Source organism: Thunnus albacares, chromosome 12 (genome assembly GCF_914725855.1).
Source record: "Thunnus albacares chromosome 12, fThuAlb1.1, whole genome shotgun sequence".
NCBI classification, from domain to species: Eukaryota; Metazoa; Chordata; class Actinopteri; order Scombriformes; family Scombridae; genus Thunnus; species Thunnus albacares.
The window spans coordinates 2,212,720-2,225,226 of record NC_058117.1 but is presented as its reverse complement, the minus strand read 5'-3'; the positions used below and the strand labels follow the sequence as shown (position 1 = coordinate 2,225,226).

Genomic DNA, 12,507 nt, shown 5'->3' with positions numbered 1-12,507 from the left:
ACCCCTCCATGTTTCACAGTCAACACTATGCAGTCAATGTGGTAGTCTTGGCTAGGTCCATGCCAAACATGCTGGACCCCATCTGATGCAAACTAATTAATTTTGATTTCATCTGACCAAAGAATGTGGTGCCAGTATTCATCAGGCTTGTTTTCATTTTCTTTGGCAAATTTTAATCTTGCAATTTTGTTTATATTGGTTATGTTGATTTTTTTGTTTGTATTATTTCCACAGATAATCCTTGTGCCAAGTCAGAAGCACTTGCCTCTCTGTTTTTCAATGTAAGGTTGCCTAAATAGCAAATTGTTATCTTTCGAGGATGGCCACTGCGCCTTCTGTTATTGGTAGTATGGGTCTTCCTGTACCTCCTAACAACTGTGTTTTGGCTTCTGTTTAGCAGCCTACTGATGATCTTGTGCTCTCTCCCATCTTTATGAAGTCTCACAATCTGGTTTCTTACTTGTTCATGCAATTCTTACCATGTGGAGCCATGTTTCTTTAGACACAACCCACACCAAAATTGAGAAAGTTGTGGTGTTCACAGGTTATTTCATAGCCTTGTCCAGGCAATTAGACTTGACTGGAAGTCACAAGTGTACTCACTTTTGTTCAGAGGTCACAGGTGTACTCACTCTTGCTGTATTGGGGTTGTACTTTTAGGCTTGTATTTTCAATTAAGTCAATTTAACATGTTTGTTTTTAATTATAAATCATCAATCAAATACCCCACACTCCACCCTAAAAATATTACAATTATTGTGAGATGATACAATGTTGAATCATTTAACATTTTAGTGATATTGCACAGGGGTGTGCTCAGTTTTATTATTTAATAGTATAATTAAATATGTATTGTTTGGGCCATTGCATATCCGGTTAATCTCTGCAAGCTTGCTATGTAGTGCAGCAAACATTTGTAGAACCTGCAACTTTCCCAGAATGTCAAGAAGCATCTGCCTCTGTTGCTTGTACTTCACATTCTTTCACTATATAACATACATAGTATTCATCAGATATGTGGATTTATATATATACTGTAGGTTTTTGCCACTTTCCTTCCCATCTTTTCTAGTAACATATTCAAACTTAATTCTTAAATTCCTTTTCATAAGGCTGACCTTCCTCACCTTCCTTTTCATTTCTCTGTTCATGCTGTGTGTCTCTTATTTTTCTTTATTTCATTTCTATTTATATGTGCTTTCATTTAACCAATAAATTCTTAATTTGGTGGAAGATCTCCTCTATATTATTTCTTGACATCTCCTCTCAGCTGTTTTAAAAATGAAATCCCTACATTGCTCATAATGATGTAAGGACAAATAAAGACAAAAGAAACAGGTGCAGTAGGACATATTTTTTTACTCAGAAAGATTGACAGTGAGTTTGTTGGACAGCTGGGTTGTTGGGCTGGCACACTGCCATCACACATCGTCCTGGGGTTTAATATATTGCATCCTTAACATTTTGAACCGCATCTATCTGGAGGCATGGCCACAACAGCCCAGCCATCACTAGCAATGCATACATGTAGACCTGTCTCATGAAATCATGCCTATTGCAGCTGTGTTATTTGGGAGGTTTTCTCTTATATGTCCCTGTACTGCTGTCCTAACTGTACCCAATAGAATAGGAACCAATGGAAAACCACTCCCTGTAGACTGTATGATTTCATTCATACATTTGTGTGCATTAGTGTATTTATGTACAATATATAGTATGTCCATCTCTATTCCCTTTTATCCCAATATTTCTTTACTCCCCTCATCCTCCTGTAGGCAGCAAGATAATGATAGACTGCAGTAAAGAAAAAAAATAGAGGAGAAAAAAAGATTACCTGTCATAAAAGATTGCCTGGCAGAAAGCCAAAGTTATCAGATGTGGACACAATGCGTACAGAACAACAATGCATCTCTGATTGGAAGGTGGGGGGTGGGGGGGTGATGAAAAGAATACAGAGTACAATCCTTCATGGATAAGGCCACCATGAAAGACACTAGTATGTTTTAGTAACTTGATTGATTTTTTTGTATTTTTTTTAAATTTGGTAGTTGGTTATTATTCATGAAGTTACATAATTAGTAGTAGGTTGGCAAGTTATTGGTATGTTTTGCTGTCCATCATTACGACTGGTGATAATGAAAAAGTCATGAAAGGATGAAAGTCCTCAACCTTTACAGTAAATTATAATTCTGGTCTATTACAACTCTGCTCTTATTTTTCTAGTTTATCATTTCTATTGGGAATAATAACATTTTAATCACCCAGTTAGTGGCTGAGATGTGTGAACATGGTCAAATCAACAAAAAAGAAACACATGCAGTCAGATGGTCAGACAGGTTTTAAACAAACCCTCAGGTGAGACAAACTAGAAGAGAAAATCATTAAATCCATCAATGATTTAATTTTAGGGATTTTGTATAATGGCTCAGAAGAACTGGTTTGACCCAATAGTACATACTGTAACTAGGACCAGGCAGGTAAAATAGAACAACTTACTCAAAGTCAGAAATGAGACAAACCAGGCAGGCAGGAGAGATCAAGCAAACTTGATCCCAAATTCCAAAAGGGGATCAGTTGGGAGGGCAGGAGTTCAAAAGGCAGGCAGGGGGTCTATAGGGTAACTCTGTTGATCAGGATGTTGGCAAGCGGTTTTGTGAGGTTTGGAGGACCAGAAATGAAAAGTCCAGAAAGTAGCAAGAGCTCTGCTTTTCACTATTTCTCAGTTTCAGTATACATGGTGTAATTGCCATAAATACAAAAACAAAGAAAACACTGACACAGAGGGGGTCTCTCAGCCGACAAACCAAAAAAAAGTTAATAATAGCTTTAAATACTGCCTGGTCAAACCACCTAGCTAACATCTAGGGCAAGATTAAACAGATAGTTAAAGCTATTAAAATTATGTTAACATTAACTTTTCCATCAACGCTTTAAAATGTTCAGTAACTCTACAACATGCTATTCAGGCTAGAGTTAATTTTACTAGGGTGGGTAAGAAAACAAAATACAAAACAGAACTCATTGCTTCCTCCCTCCCACAATCCCACTTGGTACAGTCCATATTGCCAACACTTGGTGGAGAAAGTGGCATTCATGTGCTCATGTTCATGAGAGCACCATCCTCAACCAGGAAGTGGTGGACCTCGGAGAAAACAATGATTAGAAATCAAAGCAAACAAGAAACCAAAGAAACAAATACTTAAGTGAAAACATACTAAATAAAGCAAATGTATTAATCAACTACAGTAGATACTGAGGTTAGATGATGAACACATTACAAATCAAATATTAAACTGAACTAATACAAAGCACTTTCACCTGATTGACGAGGGAGCGAGTGAAATTCCCTCACAGGGTCATAACAAGCAGATTGCAGACAGGCAGAGACAGTGGCTGGAACACTAAGTGCCAGGGAATGCATAGCAATGGACCACTAGACAGAGTATACTGCTAGGATGATTGGGGAAGTAGGAAGACATGTTCAGGTGGGTGCAGAGGTCAGATGATGGGGGAAACATTACTCTTCCATCTTATGAAGATTGACTCCATGTCCCTTTCACTTCTACTGATTCTAGTCCTACTGACGAATTCAAGCTAGTGTTTCCTGTTTTGGTAAGATGTCCCGGTGGCTCTGGCAGATTTGCAAGTCACAGCTGACCTCTATCTTTGGAAATGAATAAGTTATTACTCTAGTATGTTTCATCACCATTATCACACTATCAGACTACAAACTGTAATGTCACTCTCATACACTTTATACAGTTTGTGATCGCTCTGATCAGTGTGTATTTATTACCCTCATCAGAAAAGTAACATCACTTCCTTTTTCAGAGCCAATTTTGTGAAGTGGAAACATATGTATTTGGCTGTACCTTTACAGCAAGGCAGGTGAGAGTGGCAGGATCTGAAATGTTAAGCATACCTCGTTCAGCCATTATGACATCTTGTGAAAATATAATCTTACTTCTATGCTTCTTCTTGTGCTATATAGCACAACGTCTTAACTTTGAACTACATTATACATTGTAAAGAACTTCAGCACAAAGTCAAAAGATTGTGATATGTAGCACAAAAAGCTAATGAAGTTGTAATGGAACCATGTTCCTGCTCAGTGGTGTCTGCCTTACAGACTGAAATGGCGATCGCTGTTATTAGTCTTTGGAACCATTTCTAAACAAACTACCCTTGCCAAACTCTTCATGGTTAAAGAACATGTCACCCAGTCCAATAGTGTGGCTTGTTTTTAAAAGTTTTTGGACAACAAAAGGTCTACACCACAGTGGAATAAGATATATCAGACTTTTGATATACACACACAATACTTGTAAGTAGGATGACTTCATTGTTGGTTTGGTTCTGCACATAAGGTTTGTTGACAATAAGAAACATATAGAAAATCGCCAACTTTCACCAACCTCGCCAAACCTTAGTGTTAGAAGACCTTCATCATCATGGTCACAATACTAACCATGTGGTTAAGGTTAGCAGACATCATTGTGGTCATGGTTTTAGAAAAAGACAATGTTGACTCACTGTTGGAAACAGGAAATGAACAGCAGTCTCTCATGTTTAAGTCAAACGTTTTGTTGACCCATCCACCCATCATCCCTGATTTCTCTCCATAATTACTACAGCTGCTAAAAGGCTTCTGTCACTTAAATATAAATATATATGGTTATGGGCATTTTCATTATTTACTGATCCTGTGATTTTTCTTGGGAGGACAGTCTCAAACATCCTCCAAAGTCTCAAAAGTTATTGAATAGTTCAGTAACTATCAGACTCAGGTCAGGTCATGTGACATACTAGTCACACACCAACCAACATTAGTATAAAGTCAAAATGGCTTTTTCTATGAGCATTCACAGCATTTAGAACTAGCCCCGTTTTATTACAGTAGTAAATTTGTATGGGTCACTCACATCACTTTTCCACAACCTTTTAAGATAAGCCATATGTTGATAGACAACATAGAGCTCTAGCTAACATTTTTTTTCTCTGAAAAATCACACTTTGCATCCACAACCAATAGTCCCCCTCATCTTTCAAGTCTGAATTACTATTCACTGGCAGCTGTCATCACACTGTCACTGTCAAACACTGCCTAACTAACTCAACAGATTGCTGGTCACAGAGCATGACAAATTGTTGCAGTTCTCATGAAAACCATACAAACCAACAGTAACAGAGTGGATAGTCTTATGTTATTTTTTAGTATATTTTTTGCAAAAGCGTCCACCTTGTTATTAATCTCCAGGGCTCTGAGCAGATCTGATTTAATTTCTGTAGTACAATTAAGGAGCTGAGTTATTTCAAGTCATTCTGGTTCTTTTTTTGGTCTTTCTGCGTCACAGCTTGGAAAATGAATGCTGTCCCTCACAGCTTGAAACTGGCCAGAGTGAACTTTCAAACTTAATGGATTTGAAAAAACATTGATGCACTGAATAGGACTGAAGCTGGGCACTATTCAAAAGCCTTACTAACCTGCTTTTACAGAGTGTTAATATCACCACAGAAGAAGAGATATGTATACAACACAGACAGGTACGAAATAAATATTCGCAAAAACACACTATGTTCTGCACGCTAGGCGTTCGAGGGTGCACAGTGGAAGCGAAATGTCGCGGGTTCGCTTTCAATGATGGCTCAGATGACGAGAAACTTCAGCGTGGTGATTTTTATTCACACCAAGTTCCCCAAACAAGAGTTGCAAAAATATTTACAGTGCAGGAGTGGAAAAAAAACCCTAATAACAAAAAAAAAGTATTTACACGACAGGTTTCACACTGGAGGTTTGTCACCCACATTGTTACTTAGCCACGACCAAAAACCCCAACCAACCTAAATGAGCAGAGCTCCCCCAGCAGAGAAGAGAGGAGGGGTTATCCCCCTCATCCCCGAGGTTGGCGATGTGCTGCAACCTGGAGAGATAATCTGCCACAACATTGGTCTTGCCAGCTCCATGTCTGATCTGGAACTGGAAAGGCTGGAGGGAGAGGTACCAGCGAGTGAGACGGCTGTTATGATCTTTCATGGAGTTCATCCAGGTCAGAGTGCGATGGTCGGTCTCCAAGTCAAATTCCCTCCCCAGCAGGTAGTATCTCAGACTCTCCAGGGCCCATTTTATGGCCAGGCCCTCCTTCTCCACAGTGGAGTACCTGGTTTCACGGGGCAGCAGCTTGCGGCTCAGGTACAGCACCGGTTGTTCTTCCCCAGGATCACCCTGGGCCAGGACTGCCCCCAGTCCCACGGCAGATGTGCCAGTCTGGACCAAGAACCGCTGGCTGAAGTCGGGACTCCTCAGCACTGGAGAAGAGCACAAGCAGGCCTTGAGGGTTTGAAATGCAGTCTCGCAGTCCTCATTCCAGACGACCGGGTTCCTCTGGTCCTTCACTGTCAGAGCTGTCAGAGGAGCAGCGATGGTGGCGAACTGCGGGACAAATCTCCTGTACCAGCCAGCCAAGCCCAAGAAGGACCTCACCTCCTTCTTCGTGCGTGGGCATGGGTGGCCGCGGATGGCCTCGACCTTGTCCACCTGTGGTCGGACCTCGCCTCGTCCCAGCCGGTAGCCCAGGTACTTAGCCTCCTCCTTGGCCCACTGACACTTGGCAGGATTCAGTGTCAGACCCGCCTGCTGGATCTGGCCGAGGACTCGCTCCAGATGACACAGGTGCTGCTCCCAGGTGTCACTGAAGATGACCACATCATCCAGGTAAGCAGCATTGCAGTCCTCGCACCCCTGCAGGACACGGTCCATCAGGTGGGACAGGTTCTGCAGAAAGTTTGGACATCTGTATACATGGAGGGCCAATAGAATCTGGAGGCTAGGCGCAGATAGGTTTTGTTGCGACCAAGATGACCAGCCTAAGGCAAGGTGTGTGCCAGGTGTATTATCACTGGTCGACATGACCCAGGAACCACGAGACGCTTGACCCCGTCAGCCAGTGCATACAGGACATCCTTGTCAATGACAAAGCATTCTCTTCCCTCCTTTGCCATATCCAGCCCTCCAACTGCTTTGGTGAACAATGGCTTAAGAGTCCCATCCTCCCTTTGCAAGGCCCCAATGTCCCCAGGCACCTTCCATATGTCCTATGTTAGTCCCTCTTTACAGTCTGGCTGCCTGGTTTTAAGCCCCTTTTCAAAACACCGCTGGCGGCGAGACTTCCTCGGGCCCTTTGTGCCCCCTCCAAACAAACTGCTGTCCAGGGCTGAAAAGGGTTCTGGATCTGGTCCCTTTCTCTGCCATGGGTCGGACGTCACCCCCCCTCTGGCCTGGGCGCGGGTGATCACCTGACCTGACAAACCCTTAACCCCGTCACTGTCTTTGGCCTCCATATCCAGCAGCACATCAAGTAGCACCGGTAAGTCCCATCCCAGTATGGCAGCTACAGGCAGCTTTTCCACCACCCCCACAGTCATCAAATAGGGTTGCTCATCCACCACCACCACAGTCAGATCAGCAGTAGGGTAGGAATGGCTGTCTCCGTGCACATACAAAATGTCCTCCTGTCTGCTATAGTCCACAATGCCCGTTGGCACTAAATCCCTACGGACCAGCGTCAGAAAGCTACCCGAGTCAACCAGAGCAGTCACAGGTTCACCACTGATGGTAATGTCTTTAAAACGCTGCCGCCTTCCCACAGCTCTTCCATCCTCAGCGCGGGGAGTGTAGCATGCACCACTCAGTTTAGCTTTTCTGATGGGGCATAGAGAAGCTTTGTGGCCTGCCTGCTGACAGTAAAAGCAGATGAGCTCCTTACTGGAACTGTGCTGGCTGGGTGCAGGGCGGCGTTCTCCTGGCAGAGATGGGTTGGCTCTGGCTGCTGGTCTGGGCCGGGAAGCAGGCTGATGACCGGGACCACCTTGGTATGAAGCTGGGCTTCCCCTTTGTGCGTTGATGTACTGTTGTGCTAGCTTGGCCGCAGCTAGTCCATCTGTGGGCTTGTGCTCCTTCACCCAGGTGCGGATGTCTGCAAGGAAGACACGTAGAAGCTGCTCCAAAATGATCTGCTCGCCGATCTGCTCCTTTGTGTGCTGCACCGGACGAATCCATCGTCGGTAGAGACCCTTTAAGCGGTGGTATGTCTCTGATGGGTTCTCCCCAGATGGCAACGCCATGGACCGGAACTGCTGACGATACGTCTCCGGCGAGATGTCAAACTTGGTCAGGAGCGCTGCCTTCAGGTCCGGGTAAGAGTGAGCCCTCTCCTCGTCCATAGCCGTGTAGGCCTCAAGAGCCTTTCCGGTGAGTAGAGGCACCAGGCGACATGCCCACTCACACTCTGGCCAGCTCCATGTTCTGGCAATGCGCTCGAAGCGAAGCAGGTAATTTTCAATGTCCTCTCCTGCCAGGTACTGTGGGATCTTGGGGTCGCCATAGGGTCTGCTCTCAGGCCTAGTGGGTTCCGCTCCGCTGCTCAGCCTGTCCCTTGATCCCTCCATAGGTGAACTGCGGCGTGGCCGAGGGGCTGGTGTTGGTAAGTCCAGCCTTAGGCTCATTGTCGACTCCTCAGATGGCGATGTGGCTCTGGCGGGCGCTGGGCTAGGTGCTACCGGCCTCTGCTCTGCCACCGGCTGTCCTTGTTGCAGGGTTGGCATCGAAGCCCGTAGTCCTCTGAGCTCTGCCAGAAACCCCTCCTCTCTTCTCTGCTGTCCCTCCAGGAAGGTTCTCATGACGGCCAGCAGCTCCTCTCCGGCACTTGGAGCTCCCAGAGCTGCCTGCAGGGCTGGAGCAGCAGCTCCCCCTCTGTCCTCCTCCTCTGTGGCCCAGGCTCCCTCCTCTGCCGCTTCATTGTGAGCCACTTCTTGCTTATGTGAGCGCAGTCCGGTCCGTTTTCCTGAGGACCGGGTGCGCCCACGTCGACTGGCCATCCCACTTCTGACACCAAATGTCGCGGGTTCGCTTTCAATGATGGCTCAGATGACGAGAAACTTCAGCGTGGTGATTTTTATTCACACCAAGTTCCGCAAACAAGAGTTGCAAAAATATTTACAGTGCAGGAGTGGGGGAAAAAAAAAAGCATTTACACAACAGGTTTCACACTGGCAGTTTGTCACCCACATTGTTACTTAGCCATGACCAAAAACCCCAACCAACCTAAATGAGCAGAGCTCCCCTTTATATACTCTTAGCCCCTCCCCCGGGCAAACCAATTACCAAATTACAGAATCCTACAGTCAAATTTGACAACACAACAAACATAAATTCAAAAATCAATGATACTTCGCATAAAAGAAAAATGGCACTAATCGCCCTCCATACAGCGATGGCCCAAATACCCCCAAACCAAAATAAATCATAAAATATCAGTTCATACAATGTCGATGGTATAGTCCATGGTCACCTGACCCTCCTAAGCGCGCCAGCAAGCGCTATTTATAGTGTGTCCAGGAAGTGCCTCAGTTTGGCCCATGCCCAGAGGCAACCAGAGGCAGCAGCTGCAGGTAAGTGTATATACGTGTGTGTGTCGCGTCAGCGCCGAGTGTGCACCCTCGAACGCCTAGCGGGCAGAAAAGAGTTCGGACAGCGGGGAAAAGTTTGTGGGAGTGCAGGACCGCGGGACACAAGTGCGGGCCTGCAAGGAACAGTTTTCACCGGAGCATGGCTCCGCAGGAACAGTGGGAGCGCTGCGCGCTGTGCGCTCCCGGCACCGGCGCTCTCTCTCCGGCCAAGAGAGAGAAAAACGCACGCCGGTTAGGGCATGACGGAGCGTTCAAGGGCGCCCCGTCACATTGTGCTTTGCCGAATACTGTATTTAAACATTTGTGAAATAACTCAACCTTCCTTGGCCCCTCCCTGGAATTCATTACAGTTTGCCACAGAATCAGACATTCAGAAGGTAGATAACACAAGTAAACATTTTAATAAAAAACAGTGTAACTTTGAAGAAATATATTCACCGCTACAAATACTGCAACAAAGTATGTCCAGTTACGCTAGACCAAAAAGAAATGATCTGAGAGGATGAGTGGTTGGTTTTTAAATGCATCCAAAGGAGTAAAAGGAAAGCAAATGGAATATGAGTTTATGTCTGTGTGCGTAATATTGGGAGGTAGCCAAGCAAACTGTTGGTGACATATTGTGTGGGCACATTCAGAAAGACTACATAAACAGACAAATGGCATGGCTGACTGAGCCCCACTTTCTCCTGCAGGATGATAACTGCCATGTCATTTATTAACAAAACAATGTAACACAAAGAACATTCATTATTATCTGATCTGTCACTGCAACAGAAATCTTTCCATCTTTGTTAATACCTTTGGCGCACTTAATACATAGCCTGTTTATGATGCAGCAACACAGATTCCTGCAGAATAATAGTGTCTAAACAGAAGACAGTGTCTGCCAGTACAGTCTATTAGAATTTCCTGTTTATCAAAATAGGCACATCTGGTGGAGGACCATAAGAGAAAAGTATTAGCTTTCCATTTTTGGTCATGTTTAATGCATGTTAATTTTTGGATGTATTGTTCCCTCTGTACCAATCATCCATTGGTTTCCATGTGTGTATGAAAAACAATTATAGAACTCATGAAACTTGCTTGAGTTGTCAGCGTTCATTTTGTCAATGTTACGTTATTGTTGCAAGGTAATATAGTTGATATGCAGATTGATTTTTAGGGTTTTGCATAATGTATAACAATAATTAACATTAGCAGACCTAACATTCATGAAAATGAATGGAAGCCAATGGCTGCCTAGAATGGTATGAAACTGCATTTATATTTATAAAACACAGCAGTATGTTACGCAAAATGGTAATCTGTGGTGTAAAGTACACAAGACTTAATGACTTAGACGTAGACTTAGACGTAGTAAATGTGCTTAAACATGCAAAACCACTGAAATGTTCCCTTAAGCAAGGTCATTTTCAAAAATTATAGGGGTAGTCCAGCAATTTAATTTCCATAAAGTTGGGGGACTTCTGACAGAAAAATTAAAAAAAAAAAAAAAATGTCAAAATCAATGCAGCAGATGCCAAAATATTCAAAAGTTTAGGTGCAACACACACTAGTCACGTCATTTGATGCCTGTCAGTTGTAGCCTGAGGTGGGTAGAGTGGCCAAAAACTGTAGTCAAAGTAACAAAGTATGTTATTTTGTTAAAACAAGTATTGAAATAGAACTATAAGTAGTCATCAAAATAACTACTTGAGTTATAGTACAACACAACTTGAGTAGCAAATAACTTCATAAGTAGAAGAAAAAATACTGGTACATTACTGTCTGCTGTCATACAATTTTATTTTATGTCGATGTGACTGACATCATTTCAACCGCAGATGAGATCTTTACTTCTTAAGTGAATTTGTTTTAGTCAGTTTATAATAATAAAAAAATAAAAGTAAGTTAATGTAACAGAGTAAATATAATTAATTACTACCTAGTATTCAGGGATTCACATACAGCAGCCAGAATGCTTCAATCCAGAGAACAAATGTGATCAAATAGCTGATTTTCTGTAAAATTTCCAAAATAGGACACACTGATGCACATCAATCCACATGTCAAGTTGGTGGCGGTGGGCAGGCTTTTATAGAAAACAATGGGTGAAGGTGTTTTAATGGCATCCTATACTGCCAATGTGTGCTGCCCTTTAGTCCCTAGTATGAGGTCAACCTCCAATCCAATCCCTGGAAATTACATTTCCCATTTTGCAACTCTCATATCATCCTTTTGTAAAGTACAACTTTTGACAAAGCAAATTGATCTGATGTGTAAAATAAATGGAGTTCCCCTTTAAAAGCATGTTGGTGAAATCAGGAAGCAGAGAACAAAGAAAACAAATGGGTGAAATAGCAGCATCACTGTAGAGTCTGTAAAGGTGTTTGAAATAACCGATTACTTGAATAATGTGTATGTACACTGATAGCCTGGGTCATAGAGGGAATATTAATAATAATAATGTATATGCATAATGTTATCCATTTGTCAAAAGGGAAAACTTTAGCTTTACTTTAGCTTAATGTAAGCTTCATGTGCACACAGCGTGTGAGAGCACATACTGTGTTTGCATGTGTATTATAAATTCACTGTTAGTGCCATAATTCTCAGTGAGAGACAGAGTGCAAGATATCAGAAGAGGCACTCTCCTGCCCTGCATCCTGCACCCTGTCCAGATACTTTGCATGTGTTTGTGTGTGTGTGACTGTCAGTCTTTGTTTGTGTGTGTGTGTTTGTGTGTGTGTGTGTTTGTTCTCAGGTGTGATTCTGTGTGTGCTCATGTGCTGGAGAGATCAGTTAACTAATCGCGCGCTGTTCAGGGAATACACTTGCTGCCAAGAATTAAGGAGAGCTGCAGTGAGTGAGTGAGTGTGTGCGCCTGTCTGTTTGTGTGTGTGCTTGATGTCTTGCCAGGCGTGTATGTGTGTGTCTGTGTGTGTGTGTGTGTGTGTGTGTGTGTGTGTGTGTGTGTGTGTGCAGGCGCTGTGTGTTCTCAGGCGTAACTCTGTGTGTGCTCAGGTTTCTTGGTGAGCATGGCGCCATAGCCAAACATGGCAC

At 43.4% G+C, this 12,507-nt stretch overlaps 1 protein-coding gene across 5 annotated transcripts in view; it reads left to right on the top strand.

Annotated features, from left to right (window-relative positions):
- LOC122993661 (cadherin-18-like) overlaps positions 1-12,507 on the top strand; it is a 204,370-nt gene that overhangs the window by 55,115 nt on the left and 136,748 nt on the right. The window contains exon 1 of one of the 5 annotated variants that reach the window (XM_044368011.1): positions 9,205-9,447. The exons of the other annotated variants lie outside the window; for them this stretch is intronic. Coding sequence (XP_044223946.1) covers positions 9,415-9,447 — 33 coding nt within the window. The 5' untranslated portion in view covers positions 9,205-9,414. Of the gene's footprint in view, positions 1-9,204; positions 9,448-12,507 lie in introns of those variants that run through there. 5 annotated transcript variants of the gene reach the window in all.